Here is an 18,406-nt window from a genome sequence, read left to right on the forward strand (position 1 = left end):
TCAACAGACATTATTGCTGTCACTAATCTCCTGGTCTTTGGGGGAACATCCTAAATAAATTCTCATGCAACTTGACTGTTGAGTACTTGGCTGCTCTGAAGAAGAAATGCTTATGTGCAGATGTACTTAGTCCCCTGTCACTCCAGGAGGAGCTAATGCATGAAACTAACAGCTTGAGCCTGAAAAATGTACTGGGGAACTAGATGATATCACAACTGGCTTCATATAACCAAACCAGCTCAAATCAGAGCTACCCCACTGAGGAGTGGCGAGTTAGCAAGCAATCCGGTATACGCCTCTGCACTGCCACAAGTGAGCAGTCCACGCTGCTGAGACAGAACAAATGTTCTTGAAGACATCGCTAGTAACAACCTTCACTGGCAAATTGCTTTACATTGGTTTCCGGACAGCGAATCCCCTCTGCTTGCTGACCTTCGCTACCTGATCCGGTACCTGGTTCTGTGGCCCTTCCCGCTGCAGAGGGCATGGCAGCTGCATGAACACAGACGATACCCACGGGCACTTTGACTGAAACTGCCGTATCTGCGTTTTCACAGCATCATAAAACTTGATTTCATAAGCAGTTTCTTACTGGGGGCAGAGATATTTTACACCAGGTTTGAAGGTCATGAGGATCACAGGCACTCGACAACTGGGTGGTTATTGACGGTTTTGTGCAACCTTTTCAGATAGTGACTTAAATACACACACACACACACACACATACAAACTTTTAAGTCAATTAGGAAAAACTGTGTCCCTTTCTTTTGCTGTAAAGACCTGTCCAACAAATTCCAATGGAATTTAGTTTTTCCACTGTTTACCAGTCGTTATTCATTAGCTGTATGTATGCTTATAAACGATTACACGCTTTTACCTTTTCAATTTTCAGATTCAGTGATGGAGCGGTCTTCAGAAACCTTTCCTTCACTTGCTTGTAGTCTTTTGCATCTGGTTTCAATTCCGCTGTTTTGAGCTGCTGATTTTGCATGTCGTCCCATTTTTCGGGCAGTGCTGTTGATTCCTGATCTGCGGAAGAAGCACATCAATCATTTACCCAAATCCGCTGCTTAACGTGAAATATGCCCTCCTCCTTTGAAAGCTTATACTTACTATAGCTTATCATTATTGCCTGTTCACTTACAGTCAGCCAAGAGCCTATCTTTTAAAAACAAAGAAACAAAACCCAGAAGAGTAAGATGCTTTATTTGACAGATCGTCGTTGCACTGACCACTGATGTGTTGGAATGGCAGCTCCTAGACAAATCTGTTCTCCTTCGCCGTTGGAGGAGGAAAAACATCTTTGTTTGCCTTCTGCCCACACTGGGGAGGGAACAGGCACTTAATTCTCAGCAACTAGGAGCAGAGCATCTGAAAAAGGAGGATGGAGTTTGGAGCTCCAGTAACGCACGCTTCACCTGAAAAGCAGAGGTCTTCCTTCCTTCCTTCCTCCGATTTCGTACTGAGCTCTGTTCTTGAACACTAACAGCGGCTGACGTGTTCCCTAAGCACACCTAGCACGTCAGGCTCCGTCAAATCAAGAGGGTGTCCTCTTCTCAAAAGCAACAACTTGTCCAGTAATAAAGCAAACATAAACATCTGACGGAATATGTGAGGCACTGAGAGGCGCACAACTACTTAAACATGACGACTTCTGTTTCCAAGAGTTAAATGGAATATAAATTGATCCCGCTAAGATATAAAATGAGCCCCTGTACAACGGAATGACAGCAGGGTGAAGAAAAGAAACCCACCGGGAAGAGTCCTGTAAGGGCAGGAGAAAGATAGCTCTTTGTAATGGAAATCGCTGAGATAAAGAGAAGAGGGCCCGTCTGGAGAATAGAAACGATTTAGAAGGACAACTGCTACAAGCACGTCTAATCATTGCTAGCAAGCCTGCTAAGAACCTCTAAACGCGTTATCTACGTTTCCAACAGTTTTACTTAACTGCACGATCCTGTTATTGTCATCTCCCAGTCTAACGCTTTCTCCAGAAATGGACAAACAGCATCTCACAATATTCTACATATTCTTCCTATTACTCTGACTCAGCCGGATGCAACCTACCTTCGTGTGTGAATACCAACCCGACTCATCGAGATGCTTTTACTAACCTGCAGATTTATCAGTACGTGTAAGCACCATACGTTGTCCATCCCCATCTGTAGCGCATCCACCTTCTATATTCGCCAGGTACTTTGTCTTGTGAATGACGACTGAGACAGCTTTCTGCTTTCTTATAAAAGCACTTTCCACGCACGTATTTGTCATACTGTCAGAGGACACGTAGGAATCTTCTTTGAATCTTCTTTACCAGGATTTTCTCTTTTTTTCAAGCTTGTATGGAACACAGTCAGCAGATACGACTGAAAAATGACAGATTTAATAGTTTTCACAGATGGAGTAGAGTTCCTCCTTGCAGTCAGTTTCTGCATCCATCATCTCATCAGCGACTATGTCCGGAAAACAGCCTGCCTGACCTGGAACCAGTTACAGATAGTTAGCCTTGAAAAGGATTGTAACATCTTTAACAGAATAGTTACAATCGTTCCCGTAATCACATGGGTCACAAACGACTCAACTAACTTCAGGTTGGCAATTTCGAAATGGAAGCTTACTTTCGCTGACGCAGCAACCGATGAGGCAATGGTGTGGATGATACGGCCGGGGTACCTACCCGACCAGCCAGAGAACCGGCTCTCAGTAGGCCGCTAGGGAACGCTTTACTCCTAAAACTGCTCTAGTTTTATTCACGCAAGAGGCCTCTTCATGTTCAAACCCAAAATCTGAATTCTCTTACTTACATAAGGAACATATAAAGAATTTTGCTGGCCTGATGAAAAAACACGGAGGCAAAAATGGCTGATCTGACAGTTTTGACCTGTTCACATTCCATCCCTGTTCACGTTCCATACCTGCTCGCGTGTCTGCTAGACAGAACTCCATCATCTACTGATTTTAACAACAGAGAATTAGCTCCCTGGGTTTAACCAATGAGCTGCTTTACACATCATGCTGTGGTAACAAATATTTAAGGTTCTCCATAAACGTATGCATATATTATAAATAAATTGGAACCCCTGTTATCGAAAAAGAGTCAGCTTTAGAGCACTCGTACTCATCACCTGCTACCTACATCAAAGATGAAGTTTCCAGTCTCTTCATAAGTTTCCAGTGATGGTTTTGAAGTCTGCAGTTGCTGAATATATTTTCATTAAAGAACTACCCTTCCAGACAAGCTAATTGTTTCAGCTCTGAGATCTGCAGAATTGCACGTTCCGAACCAGTTCAAAAAGAAGAGACAAACCTGCTCCAACTGCTGGGATGGTAACAGAGGCGTACTGCTGTAATTCACATTCCTGAAGCACTTTGGAGACTGGCACTTTCATATCATCTTGGGCGACAAAATGGATTATTTTTGGCATGGCAAGCTTCCTGCTTTGGTGGTTATATAGCCAGCATTAGGCTGCAAGGCTGAAACGTAAGCAGGAGTGAATGAACAATCGACAATTATATACGACATATATATGTAGTAATCGCCATTGGGAGATAAGAAACGATGACGAGTACAGCCCAGGATAAGCTCCAAGTCTCTTTCCCCATGCTGATAAATACCTCCCTCTCTTTATTTTTACTGTCTGGGATTCATTTTATGATCGTGAGCTGTTTGCCTTGTTTGCCAAATACAGTTTTGTGTGCCTTCCTTTTCGAAGTTTGCTCCGCAGATGTAGAACACTTTATGCAGACCAAGCACTGCAGTCAGTCTTAACACGAGTCTGCCTGTCTCCTCCATGTAATTCTTCCGTTTCGTTGGTCTTGTGAGCTGAGCTCCACACCAGAGACTTTCTCCCTTCTGTTATCAAAATAAGGGAAGCCTGCAAACAGGCTTTTAAGCCAAACGCTTCTCCACCCTTACTCCCCATTCAATGTATTCACTAGCTCAATTTGGTCTGCAAATGCCTCTTTTAAGGCAGGAACCCAGATGCAAAGATTTTCCTTCTTAGTCATGCAGAGGGTACAGCAGTGGGTTGCTACTGAAGACAACGGCAAACATTTTTTCACTTGGGGATAAGAAAAGAAGTTGCAGGCAGGGAGTTACTCCCAATGAAACATAGCTTCTCTATTAAGGGTTCTGCTAACATCACCCCAACTCACACCTGTGTTCTCCGTGGACTTGTCTATATCCCTCAAAAGCTGTACTGGAATTAGAGGATGCAATCATAGGTAGATCCTGCCCTTTACAAAGGCTTAGATGCTCTTTTGTCTTGAAAACGCCTCTTCCTTTCCTTGTTAGATGTTTTACATACATCGCAATAACCGAATTAAGACTACTTGATGTAACACAGCGCATAGGACAGATAGGTGTACAGTAGGCACTGAGAAAGAACTCCAAACAACTCCCTGTCCTGCATGCAAGCCTTCAAAAAGGACAGAAAAGTAGCACCATACCTAGTTCAGCACACTCGTTTTCAACCTCTTTCCCAGCACCTTTAGAGACGCCTTAAAAGACAAGAAGCATATGACTCCACGGTTACTACTGTTAATTCCCTTGAAGTCCTGCCTAAGGCAGAATCAGATACTCCATACTCTCTCACATTTTTTGTAAAAGCATAGGTTATAATTAGTTAGTATTGTTTAAATTTTAGGCTTACGCTTTTCAAGTCCAAAACAATATATTGAGAAACCTAAAAAGTTTAACTGAGGTAAAAAACACAATAATCTCCCTTAATCTAAGAGATGTTCTCTGAAGAGATTCTATTGAAAAATTCAAGTTATTAATTTCACTTTTCTGCAAGTCTTAAAACACATTATCCGGTAGATCAGAATAAAAGAAAGCTTCCCCCTCGCCTCACCTACTCCTCCCAACCACGTACACTATTTCCACACGTAATACCAACTGAAGTACCTGTTTGAAGGTTGACGGTTTTGTTTGATATGTTTACAATGACATCTCCAGTTTCCTTGGTAATATCAGGAGTGGCCACCTGGAACTTCATGGAGCCGATTGTCATCTCATATACATCCTGTGATGGGCTTGAAATGCAACCAAAGAAAACTGTAGGACAGAAATACAGACACTGAGCAGAGGAGCATTCGTGGGTACAAAGCCTGCTGAGACCGCAGTTCGTCCCTGGGCTCTACCTGTGAGAACGCTGCCCGCATCAGTAACTGAAAATCATTCCTTCTCATGGGGGTCTCAGACCAACCTTCGCTTGCTCCCATCATTGCTATTTATGCTGACATATTGGGAAAAAACAAACACGTTTTACCACACTCCTGCTATAGAGATGTTTCTTGGCAACGCTTATCTGTATTAGTCTTCATGAAGCACAGAGGTACGACAGCAGCACACTTTGCAAATCTCACTCCTTTGCTCCTGTCTCGAAGGGAGTTTTGGGGCAAGTTCTCAACTGCATGACAGCAACTTTTTTGTCTACGTATTATTTCTAAAAACTTGATCGAGTTTTCAACAAATACTCATTTTCCACACTCTCCAGTCCCACTAAACTGGACAGCACTGGCGACATTTCAGGGTGCTTTTGCTGTTGATCTGAACGTAGCTTTGAGAGCATCGCAAAGAGGCCCTGTTAAGACACATAAAGGAGAACGGACCGGTTCTTCCTGGGAGATAAGGGAAGACTGCATCAGGAAAAGAAAAGAACCTCGCTTCTGCCTTCTGCTTCCTTACCGTGTGGATGCTACATCCAGATAATGAATGATAAGAATGTTTTTTCCTTGGTATCTCCAGCACTGTTTCAGATGTTATGCTCATACATACTGCATACCGCCTTTACAACATCCACTTGGACTTTGGGAACAGCATGTTCATCACATATCTAAGTATCTATCATGAATATGCTACCTGGAAAATTTAAAAGCTAGTAATACTACTAATACCAATAATAATAGAAAACCCTACACCACCATGAACGTAGCCTCTAGAAAATAAACTTACCCGTGCCTTCGCTAGCCTCATCTACATCACTGCCGCACCGTCTCTCACATTCATTTGAAAACGCCTAGAAAAGGAAACTACAGTCAACCCTCATAATAAGTTCAGTGAAAGCATAGAAAGCCATTCTAAAGTGACACTGAAAAAAAGCGGGATGCAGAACACCGATCTGTTTTCCACTGGAGAGTTTTACCAGCATGCAATCCTAACGTAATTATTCTTCATAGACTTCATCTAAACCTATGGAGAGTATTCCTTTTCCAAGAGTGAAGACATCTATGCAGAAGTTGCAGCAAGTCCATCTGCAGATGAGCCTTACGTATGGAAAAATCAAAAGAGTAATTACGCTTTCATCTGCATTATTGCCAGGGAATAGAAAAGGACAGGAAACAAGCGGTGCTGCACAGGACAAGCTACGTTCAAAAGAGTCTGTCAGCAAACGGCTCTACGCTTTATACGATAACAAGCAGCCTGCAGATTCTCTGGAGAACAACACATAGCCACATACCACGAGATAGACCCAAACAGAATAGCAGGTAATTGAGAGAGAAAAGCACCGTGACTCACCTGGAGATTTTTACATCTTTTGGATGCAACAGAAAATGAACCTCCAGAAGAGAATTGGTTTTCTTTTTACTACTGAATTCGTACACCTTGCCAAACAGCAATTTAGCAACAACGGGACTTGGGAACCCTAAGATCCCTGTTCCAAACCCTGGGAAAGCAGTGGACTTTAAAGATAGTTCCTCAGCAGTCTGCAGGCATTTTGTGACGAGCCTGCCCACGATCTGTAAAGCACAACTATTTTTTCCACTACTGAAAGTTACTTTTTCCAGAAGGTGCAATTCAGCTAAAAGGTAAAGTACTATCTCTTAGCATCATCTCACACGCATCAGAAAGAACACAACAGTCAACAAGGTGCGAGCAACACAGCTAAAAAAATAGCCCAAACTCGCTCATCTCCTGTGATAGCCTCCCTCATTTCAAAGAAGTTGCATCAAATCTTCCGTAAAGCCCATTCAAATTAAGAGTTTAAGTAAATAAAAACTCCTATACCTTCACTGCAGATTCACTTCCCTCTGACCATCGAGGTGTGACAGCATGAAACACGTAACTGCAACTCAGACTGTAACCTCTTGTTGTGAACACAGATCCTTCACCAGGTGATTTTTCCAGGCCTTCATCATTTAAATCTGCCTGAAGCCTTGGCCTTGTCTTTCTTAGCAAAGCTTTGACGAGTTGTCCTTTCTCAAGCTGTAGATCTCCACCAACACCGATGACAACACCATCTGTCTGAAAAACACGCAAGCAACTCCAGTTTTAAGTAAAGTCTTCAAAGGTTTGCATCGATTCATCAAATAGAGCCTACCTGCTGATTTGCAAGTAAAGTTCTAGGGCAGCAATTGGAGTTAACAAGGCTTTGGAATAAAATAGAGAAATCATGCTTAGTTCTAGTGCCATGAGCCTGCTTGAAGCAGTATAGAAGCTGAGTTAACAGTAGAATAAATGTCAATCTGAAAGAGAAAAAGTTAAAATTCTGCATTCCCCATTCCCCAGGTCAGTACTGTACAGGCACAGCATGAGTTGGACAGTAGTGGCCAAGGACTCAGCAGTCTTTATGGATGCCTGGGATTCCTCTGGCCCAGGTGCAAAACCTTGCACTGTGCTGTGTTGAACCTCATTAGGTTCACCCGGCCCCACCCTTCGAGTCTGCTGAGGTCCCTCTGAATGGCATCCCTTCCTTCCACTGTGTCCACTGCGCTGCTCAGCTTGGTGTCAGCAGCAGACTTGCTGAGGGTGCACTTAATTCCATTATGGGTGTCATTGATGAAAATGTTAAAGAGCACTGGTCCCAAGAAAGCCTTCTGCTGGGCACTGCTTATTACTGGCCTCTGCCTGGACATAGAACCATTGATCACCACTATTTGTCTGTGGCCTTTCACCTCCTCTGCTGAAAGGCGTGAGGTCCAAATGACTCAGCGTTAGTGTGAGCCTGGACGACACTTTCAGAGACAATTAAGCTACAGGGAGGGATTGGACACCCCTTCCCTTATTTTGACTCATGTCTCAAGCACTCCTGGGAAGGTCCAGGATAATGCCTGAGAAAGGGTCAGGTCATGAAATGGGACACGGCCTCACTTTCTTTGGTTTGCCTGTTGTTTGGTGTCACAACCAATCCTGGATCAATAAGGGTTCCATTAAGTAATCCTGTATCACATGGGAAAGTGCAAAACTCATCAAAATAGCCAATCTCAAGCCTTGATCGTTTCAACAAGCACCTCACCTCCCAACAGTCAGTTTGTGAACAATGTGCTGGTGCATGTGCAATTGTAGAAACAGTAAACTCCTCTGAGGTAAGCAGAAATTTTCCTTCCGGTTGCCTCCATCCTGCAGGCTCTTCTATAATAAACAACAAGCTTTTCAGGAGGTACCACAAACCTGCTTTTATCTGGTGATCAACTTTGTTTGTTCTCTAAAATGCAAATGCAATGAAGATGGTATGACGGACTCATGGACTGTGTTTGCCCATAACAACACTTTTCAACAAGCACTGGGTAAGGAGGATAAGCATTATCTATGAGCTGGATTACAAGTCTTACAACAAAATCGTGCTCTTCATCATTAAGAGAAATCACTACAAGTTAACTTAGTACAACATTGGTCAAAAGTAGCTACGCATATAAAATGTTTATTACATATAGTGAAATAAAACAACAGAATTAAGCTATAAATTTAGAGTAATACATATGAAGTTTCTCAGCTATCAAGGATTCCCACATGCTGGCATTTGTAGAATTCCAACACGCTCAAAGCCAGATGACCAACTTTGCACAAATTCATTTGAGAACTGGAGTTCCAAGCGGAAAAGCAAGGAACAATTGTAAAACAGTAATGGGGGGAGGGGAGGGGGAAGCAGAACTGAAGAAAGGTGAGGGTCCTTGAAAACTAGCTGTAAGAATAGCTGTAGCAACACTGTTTCCCAGAGACATAGCAAACTGAGCTGGATGCTTAACAGTGAAAAGCAATAGCAGCATTTCCCAGTTGTAGCTTCTTTCATAAGAGCTATTTGACATTCATGATGTTTATTACTGTCTCACTACGATTCATCTAAGATCTTCAAAGTGTTCCCAAGTTACTGCTCTACAAAATGAAGAGAAATACCAACTGTATATGAACAAAGATCTTTCAGAATCTCAGTCGAATGAACTCTATTCCCTGTAAACACTTTTGTCTCAGTTGGATGTAACAAGTTCCTTTTTTAAGACTAAAACTGGTAACACGCCACAGCACTGTATCAGACTGTTTCGTCTGCTGCATTAAAGGACTTAAATTACATCAGTTTGCATTCTTCTGATCTCCGCCATGCAAACAGAGACAGTATGGACCTTCAGCCAGCCTTCTTTGTTACCTGAGTGAAACAAAATATATAGATGAAGTTTTACAAACCTTGCTGTGCATTTGATTTTAATGGTACAATTCCGAGTTTCTCCAGCTACCTTCTTACCTCCACTGTGGTGCGAATATTATTCATGTTTCATGTTAAATATTTTCTAGTTCCTTCAGAGAAGTAGCCTTTCTCTTCCATGTAGTTAATGTGCTGAGCTGCAGTTTAAAAGAAGCAGATATCTTTATTTATTTATTTATTTTACTAAGATTGAAACAACAGTGCAGCTTCAATACAGAAAATGTCATCCAGGAGAAAAGCTGAGATAAAAGGGAATTTAGGGTAAATAGCAGAATTCACAATGCATTCTGTCGGTAATTAATTCTTGCATCTTATTTCAGATGCCAAAGACTTCCAAATGATAGAAGAATAGGTAGCAGGAGCACTTGGAAGGTATTTACAGAGAAAACGCACATGTTAAAACTGCAAACATTATTCTGTATTTGTAATTTTTTTTTTTTTTCTCTCCATCGAATCACTATTATTAATAAGCTATGATTTATTGTCTTTCAGCTAAGGACTGAAAATTTTAGTAGTTTAGCTCACTACTACCATCATTGTCCTTCTAATCAATATGCTGCTTGAGCTACGCTGTGCAATAATGTAACACTGAATAAGTCATCCTTGTGAATCTGAGAACCCTCAGTTCGCCTTGGTTCTGTTCTCCCTGGCAACTTTCAGGAGTCCTCCCCTGCCTTGCCTCTGGCTGCTTGCTCTTCAGAAATGTTCAGTCAGAGTTTAGTGGGACATCAAGATAGTGGACTGAAGCAGCACTGACTGGAATCAGACACACTTCCATGAACGCTCTCCAGGAGACGGGTCGGAATCAGCACGTTTGCTCTTTGTCATCACTGCAGTAGGCTACACCAAGCTAATAAAGCTCGTAAGCAAGAGCTGCAACGGCTCCTTCAAGAAAATATTCTGAATATAGAAATTGTGATCCACCTTCATTGCCACACTTTGAACCGCGAGCTTAATTCGCACCCACTTTGTTCTCATGAACAGATCTGTGCTGTCAGGTCATCGTGCTGTCACAAAGTGGCATTTAATCAAATACGCACCAGTTTGCTGATGACACATTCAAGACACAAGACTGCTGTTCAAATTACAGTGGTAATGCTGCACACATATGTGATCACCTCTGCCTCAGGAATAACACCAAGTGAGCTCTTTTCTCACATTCAGTGGGATTTTTGTATGCGCTTCGATGGCGCTTTTTCTTACGGCTTTGTACCTTTTGTGATGCTGTAGCTGCCCTCTGTTCTGCCCGGCTCAGTCTCATCTGAAGCCTATTGATATGTTTCTGATATTCCGTCATTAATTTTTCATCCTGTGTAAATGAAGCATCTTGTTACAAATATGAAGTTCTCTTCTCTGGATCCATGCGTAGTGTAGTGAAGAGCTTAAAGCAAGAGGACCTTAAAAAGCAGAGCTGTTTACCACCTACAGTAAGACTGAAAGCACAGTGCTGACACATTATGAAGAACTTCCAGCTCTAATATGAATCATATGACTTCCCCAGTCAGAGTCATCTTCAGCTGAAGTTTCACCTTCCTGAAGAAAGATGCGTAAATGACAATATTTTAATGCAGGTAATTTAACTTACACAACAGTGCAGTACAAATATTGTAGCTACATTCAAAGGGGAGAAGAGTGTAGTAGATAACAATCATATAATTTTGTTACAGATAGCTTCGCCTCACCACATGCCAAGTATGAAGTCTTCACTATTCTTTAGCATTAGTTTCTGAAACCTGTTCTCACATCATCCCGGTTTTTCTCCCGCAAACAACAGAGCGCTACAAAAAACAATGCAAGGATTTCTCCTGTACAGAATTGGTTATCATCCCAGATTTATGAGGCAGGCTGGACGCACAGCTGTTTTCTGAAGTGACCGTTAATTGTTGAACAATGCATATTCCAAAACAGCAATGTTCTTAATTTTTAATAGGTATTGCTTTTATCCATATACTGGGATGTGCACATGCAGTGTCAACTCTACTGTGTATGCTGAAAAACTCATCTCTACCTGTGCCACATTATCCATAGCACAACACCTCCTCCTTTTTAAAGGTATGCACGTGTACGAAGGCATGTTTTTGCAAACATTTCTAAACTGCCCAAAATTGCCACATTAGTAATCTACTCAGTAATCAGTAATGATCTCCCCTTTGCCTTCTCCAATAATTTGACAGCAAAATTAATGCCTTTTTGCTATTTGAATGACAGCCATCAAAAGCAATTGTGTTATCCTGCTATGTCTTCTCCTCTGTCAAATATCCTTCTTTATAAAAAGTTTTGTTGTTTGTTTGTTTTTTTTTGTTTTGTTTGTTTGTTTGTTTTTAAATCAGAAACATACTCAATGGGCTTCTGTTAGCACCCTAGTGTATTTGCTTCAGGTTGTAACTGAAAGCAATTGTCCTATCATTCTTACCTCAATTACTTCATTGTTTGCCAGTTCCAGCTGAGCAATGAGTTCCTGATTACAAAGTTTTTGTTGACTCAGATAACTCCTATTAATCAGAAGAAAATGGATAATAAAACATCTAAAAAAACCAAAAAGAAACCAAAGACCAAAACCCTTTTAACCTTATTATTTCATATACATTTGTCTGAAAACTGCTATATAGAACTCGAAATGCCTGTTAATATAAGGCTGCAGTACATCTCACTGGTGCTTTCCATTCCCTTGTTCTCTTTAACCAATCCATAGAGTAGATACCATTTAAAAACAAAACAAAACAAAAAAAACCCCAATACAGTTCAACGTCTCTTGACTAACTGCTATAAAAATGAAGATACATAGGCAGTGTTTGGAATATGAGCCAGTTACCTGGCAACCAGCACAAATAAAGGTACAAGTCTGTATCATATTAGAGTTAGGTGACTGCCCTGAGCACATTTGTACCCTCATAAACTTTTGAGCAAATGCTCAAAAAGAACACAACATGTGCCTCTACAAACATTTTTTTCAACTTCTAAAACTAGAAGTTTATTTTATGCTTACTTTCATAAAGACTGTTCTGAATAATTATGAAGACAGCAGTCTTCATGATACAAAGCTATGTTTTTCTAAACTGAGAGTGTTTTTCTGAAAGAAAAAAAAAAAGGAAAGATATTCCAATTTACTTTTTGTTGTAACAAGACTCACACATGTTAACAAGATGCAAAATTTTAATGCCAGTTGTTAGCTGCTAGCTTCATTATGAGTCACGTCAGAGGGTTCTCAAGAGAACATTGCTTCTTATTTGCTGGAAGCGCATGATCTATTCCATGGCCTGCTCTCCTTCCTTTTCTACTAGTACACCCTTGCTCCAAACAGCAACTGATACAGTAACAGCAGCCAGAAGAGCAACAAAATTGCACTTACTTTAACTTACTGATCCTAGCTTCTGTAGTTTCAGTAAGCACTTTTGTTTCCTCTTTCCATCTATTTGTTGCTTTTTGCTGAGCTGTCAACAGAAGTCTAAGCTCAGCAGTTGACTTCTGACTGATGTCTTCCATTTCCTTAAGACGAACTTCGTATCCACGTTCTCTCACAGCATGCTCGTGCTCCATACTGCTTATCTACATTAAAAAATACAAACAGGATACAATCAAGTCTTTTTTTTTTTTTTTGGACACTTAAACTACATTCATAATCATTTGTGGAAAGCACGTAACGTGTAATAAACTTGTAATTATATGCTCAAATGGACACATAATCCCAAAGACATGGTGAGCAAATTGTGCAATGGCAATAGAAAATAATCTTTATCACTTCTGGCTTTTCCCTACAGAAACACATTCTTCTTTTTCACCCAGTCAAAATCCGTCAGGACTTTCTTGATCGCATCTTAAACACATCAGAGGAAAATGGAGGCAAGCCACAGCTCTCATCTGTGACTGATGGTATCCTGTCTGAGTAAGGGCATGCGGAATTCTGGTACGTGCTTTTGAACGGCTACCTATTTGTTAAGCTTGAATGAAAGGTTCTACGGTTGGAACGAGATTTCTTGCTTAATATGACTTCTTTTGTCTTGATGTATAGAGAGCTGGCTGGATGAGCTGCTCCTCATTCATAATCAGTAGCACTGCTTCTGAAATCTTCTTTGCTGGACACATTTAGAAAGCACACCAAGGACCAAAGCTATTATTCCTCTCAGAAGGCAAAGGTGCGTGAATCTGATAAAGTTACCTACTATTCCATTATCCCACAATGCAGTCTGCTCAGGTGCATTTAAGAGAACCCTTCACAAAGAAGATCCATCTTTCAGCTAAATGTCTTTGTTTGCAACTATTGGCACTGAAAAACATTCTTTTCCAGAACGCACAGCAGCAGTGTTTGACAACCACACTACTGCATTATTTGTTAGCCACACGCTGCTCTGATAATGCAGTGGACACTTAAGTAGAGGAACACTGTACTGAAAGTTGTGCAGAGATTCCTAATACAGGCAGTAGATTAATGGAGATCTAGAATTAGACTAAGTGAGATCAGTTGGAGAAATTTTTTTTACCATATGGACTACTCCTCCTGTGAATTAAGATAGAACACTTGGGATCTTCTAATCAAGCACAGTCAGCAGAGACTGAGCTACTAAATAAATCTTGAAGACACACAACGCTGAAACGAAACTATTTACAAAAGAAAAAAAAGCACGCATCATTCAAACTTTCACCTTCAATTTATATTTCCAAATATTTTTTCCTAGAAATGCTGTCTTATTAAGCAAACATCAGCCTTAAAAAACAGCATATAAACCTGTAGCAGAAACTTTAAGACACAGCTTGAACCAGTGATTGAGCACCTGGTGGGAAAGCAGGGCCAACCCTGGGCAGCTCAGGTGCATGCAATGTACATTTTTTTCTTTTAGTTCTTTGTGTATAGCTACTGCATTTGAGCATATCCTCATTTGCTGTAGCCTAGGACTTGCCCACCCTGCTATCACTGCTGTACTTCTCATTGCATTAGAGTGTTACATGAAAGCAACCCAACACTCTATCCATCTCAGGAAAACAGCACTGTAAAAGAGCAGCTTTTCATTTTAATAACAATTCCAGATTCCTAAGTGATTGCTCTGTACAATAGATAGGGTTTACAATCTGAATACATAAATAGCATAAGCACCTAAAGAAAAAACAAACAAAAAACCAAAAAAATCCCACAAAACCAAAAAACAAAAACACCCCAGGCTTTTCATCCTGAGAATAACCTGATCTAAAGATGTGCATCACGTTGCACTTTTTACCATTATACTACTGAAACTGCAATAACATCTGTTACCTCTGGACACAGACCTGAAATTCAGTATGCTATGTAACGTGGACTAATATGTATATACTAGGAGATACCACACTGTAGATGACTTTACAGAGTAGTAATTTCTGCATGAGTATTTCAGTGAGTAACCTTTCCTGTGAACAGCATTTAGACATATGGCAAGATTTCAAACAATGTAGTTTATAAAACAATGAAAATTTGAATAGCTGCTTGCAATTCTCATTCTGTAAAGAAAAGCTTTCATTCTGTGGTCTGCTGTCCCCCTTTTATACTTCTACAGTGAGTTATAGTGCACTACTTACTTCATTTCCAGCAGTTTCAGTTTATGCTGTGCTGTCTGCAGACTCAGCTGAAGGTCACATTTGGTAGTCTCTGCAAGTAGATATTTCTGATGCCGTTGCTCTAGTTTTCTATTGTCAGATTTATGTCCTCCGTATTCTCTGCATATCTGAAGAGCAGAATTTCATGCCAGATCATCTTTAATCATTACTACTGTGTCAGTAACCAGAGAAAGGTAAAGAGGCTACTCCTCACTGTGTCCTAGTTCCAGGGATTTAAAACAAAACTGACTATAGCTGAATTTCAGTGCTGCTTCTAAAAAGGTATTCCAAGATCTTGCATTCATTTAGTTTTCAGCATGCTGTGCTGAAGTTTGATTTGGAACATGCACCAGTGTGCTTTTAGATCGTGTCCAACATCTCCTTTTACTTTTTACACTTCCCAAAGAATGCTCTTTTTCAGTTTACTATTAAAACTTTAATTTCCCAGATTAAAACTTAAAGTACTGACATGCACATTAAATGTTCTGAAAGTCAACTCAATAAATAAGGAAACTAAATATCACACAGAACCACAGAATGGCCAGGGTTGGAAGGGACCTCAAGGATCATCAATCACCAATCCCCAGGATCATAGTGTAATCCTTCTTTCTAGTGTTAGAGAAAAACATGGGAGGTGAGAATAAAATAAGATGAAGACTTTTTCATACTGAGGATAGACCTTAAACACGATGTAAAGAGCACACATTGCCTTACCTTCTCAAGGTCTTCTTCCACTGCTCGCTTTTCTCTAATGGCTCGCTCTATTTGACCCTGCTTTTCACCACGTTCCTATTTCAAAAAGTCATTCAGACAAACCTCTCAACCATATTATATATACATAAATAACTCACGATAAAAGTTCCACACACTGTTACCATCTACTTTCAATGCTTGTTGTCCCTTCTGCAAACCAAGCTGTACAAAACAGATGTGAAGACACTCTATACTGGAAATTGTTACACAGCAGTAATAAGCTGTCTGCAAACAGGCATCTGTGAAGACCTGGTACAGATCCAGAGCTGTTGTGGAATCTATTGGAGCTATATGAGGCCCTATAGTAGATCCTACAGGACCTACACAGGTGCATTAAAGCCTAGCTCGCTCCCCTTCCCCTGACAGCACAAGAGACCCAGGATAGGATCTAGCTCACTAGTTACATATTTGCAGAGAACTAAAAACAGTATCAGTTCTATTCCATACATCTGCTTATTTGCCCTCATTTCTTTGCCTTAGCCTTATGGCAAATCCAGACAGGTAGAAGACATCAGAATCGCCAGCTGTACGAAAGTTGCAACTCACATCCTTGTATCTTCTAAGTGTGCCTGAAACACCAGGGCTACACAGTATCGGTGCCTGTTAGCACACCGTGTGTGCAGGAAACTGTTAGACTGCTGGGGCTGGAATGAAAGTTTCTTGTGCAGTCAGAAATATTTCTACCGGCCATAATACAAATTTAGACACAATTCCTTCCAGAAATCACTGTAAACAAAGCAATTCTAGTTAAACCCCTCAAAGGGGCCCAAGATGAAAGTATCCCAAGCCTACTGTGATTGACCCATGTACACACATAAAAGCATTTTAAAATCGCAAAAGAAAAACACTGTGATTGCTTATTTGCAACTAATCACCAGTAACTTCTATTTAACAATAAAGAGAAACACAAGTTTAAAGAAAGTATATCAAACCTCTTCGTCTAAAACTAAGAACATCTCTTCATCAAACTGTTAATAATATTATGTAGGATTTTACTTGACTTACTTTTACATTTAATTAAATAGTTAATTGGATAAACAGAAGTCTCAAACGTTTTGCTACTGCAAACATACTGAAGAAAGTGAAAGGAGGCAAAATCAATTACACCTCTGAAAAATTACAAGCTAGGTAATTGGTTTACAGCATTTTCTACTTGCAACACAAGACACTGGCTTCACATTTATATAAGAAGACTTCCTCTGGAGTGTGCCTTAAAATAAAACAAGTATATTTGACACGTGGATAACTGTTAAGAATCTCCAGGGAGATATGATTAGCTTTATTTTAACTGCAGATGGGACATAACAGAGAGCAAATTCATTTGTCAATAGTTTGTTATCAAGGAGCTCCTAATTTTCAGCCACTTGTGAGAATAATGAATGTTACAAAAACAGATAACTATAAAATTTTGTAGCTTCTCTACCAAATTCTGATTTTTTTTTTTTAAGTGTGCTGTGATACTGCATTTATTTGTAATTAGCTGTACTTCATGGAAGAGCCTTATTTGTGCAAATAGGGATGTATTTTGAAGCACTGAGATGACAAAAAACTGATCTTATAGCTCAACAATTCTTATCACCTGAACGTATACAAAAAGCATCACTAAGTTCCAAGATGAGACCACATGCTACTGAACAGAATTTCTGAAATAAGTGCCACATCTTCACCTTCTCTACAGCAGCATCTGCACAGACAGCAGTGCTTCTGGTTCATGAGAGATGTCTGAATATCATTTGGGTTGGCAGAGTACATATCTAGATGATAAGGCCAAAGAGCATAATGCTGTCAGTGTACTGCCCTACCTACTTACATTATCAAAACACAAGAAAACTACTGATGTGAACACGCATCGTATATAATGATGTAACTTTTAACTCTAAGTTCATAGCTGGTTTTTTTCTAAACATTGTCACTTACTGCCTTTCTAATTCTTGCAGCAGTATCTTCTATGAGCAGAAATATTTCATCTTTCATCTTCTTTGTTTCCTCTTCCTTTTGTTTCTTTTTAAACAGTGCTTAAAAAATAAGAACAGAAATATTACTGATAATACTTCAGTTGTGACATCCTACCTAGCAGCAAGGAAAGAAACCACACGTAAGAGGTGTTCAGAAGAACTTTCTGCCTTGTGCTTTAGAGCAGCTGACACCAAGACCATACAGAAAAGCAAGAACAGAAACGACATAAAGATCTCTGTTAAGCATTAGAGTACACACAAAGAAGCACACACACTTTCCTAGATAAAGCTGAACACTCTTTTTGTTTTTAAACAACCAATAGACTAAGTCTAAGCCAATTATTCCCCCTCCCCCCCAAAAAAGTAAAAATTCATAAGCAGCTAAGAAATGCATATATAAACTATTCCAAAAAGGAAAACAGAGAACCAAAACCAACTCTTCAGTATGCCAAGATGGTGGGAATTTATGTGGGAATCACACCCTCAACTCTGATTGACCACCTGTGGCAAGCAATGAGTCAGCCCTGGGAGCACAGGTGGAGGTAATGGAGCCTGGCTCCACCTCTCCTAGATCCTATTTAAGTGCTGACTGCCACTGAGGAAGCATTTCTTTCTAGAGATGCCATCTGTTGGAGAATGTTATGAGCCTACAACATCAGTAAGCATTTTTTACTTATTATTTTTCTGTTATGATAATTTTACTTAGCCTGATACTCT

The 18,406-nt window shown here is 40.3% G+C and overlaps 1 protein-coding gene and 2 long non-coding RNA genes across 11 annotated transcripts; all 3 read right to left on the reverse strand.

The window, feature by feature from the left end:
• Positions 1-445: 445 nt before the first annotated feature.
• On the reverse strand, positions 446-4,646 carry LOC122190906. The gene is made up of 3 exons (XR_006182252.1): positions 3,308-4,646; positions 2,115-2,480; positions 446-1,029 (listed from the first exon to the last, which is right to left on the reverse strand). It is a non-coding gene; the product is annotated as an uncharacterized LOC122190906 (long non-coding RNA).
• A 60-nt stretch (positions 4,647-4,706) lies between these two features.
• Positions 4,707-15,076, reverse strand: LOC122190907 (sodium channel and clathrin linker 1-like). 9 transcript variants are annotated; one of them, XR_006182256.1, is made up of 11 exons: positions 14,964-15,076; positions 12,769-12,965; positions 11,833-11,911; positions 10,817-10,952; positions 10,633-10,728; positions 9,459-9,556; positions 9,289-9,362; positions 8,238-8,353; positions 7,010-7,246; positions 5,957-6,020; positions 4,707-5,056 (listed from the first exon to the last, which is right to left on the reverse strand). XR_006182256.1 is itself a non-coding variant. In XM_042891057.1 (6 exons), exons 1-5 carry the CDS (start codon positions 13,898-13,900, stop codon positions 9,494-9,496), a joined length of 438 nt encoding a protein of 145 aa, XP_042746991.1. In that variant the 5' UTR covers positions 13,901-14,012; the 3' UTR covers positions 8,367-9,362; positions 9,459-9,493. The 9 variants fall into 9 exon arrangements, 1 of the variants encoding a protein (XP_042746991.1); XR_006182258.1 differs by adding an exon at positions 5,143-5,237 and having other exon boundaries at positions 10,633-10,952; XR_006182255.1 differs by adding an exon at positions 5,143-5,585 and having other exon boundaries at positions 10,633-10,952.
• Positions 15,077-15,085: 9 nt separating this feature from the next.
• LOC122190909 lies at positions 15,086-17,743 on the reverse strand. Its single transcript, XR_006182261.1, has 3 exons — positions 17,652-17,743; positions 15,696-15,770; positions 15,086-15,109 (listed from the first exon to the last, which is right to left on the reverse strand). It is a non-coding gene; the product is annotated as an uncharacterized LOC122190909 (long non-coding RNA).
• Positions 17,744-18,406: the final 663 nt, after the last annotated feature.

This window comes from Lagopus leucura, unplaced genomic scaffold, assembly GCF_019238085.1.
Source record: "Lagopus leucura isolate 7727_CA_CO unplaced genomic scaffold, USGS_WTPT01 255-0_obj-0_obj, whole genome shotgun sequence".
Classification (NCBI taxonomy): domain Eukaryota; kingdom Metazoa; phylum Chordata; class Aves; order Galliformes; family Phasianidae; genus Lagopus; species Lagopus leucura.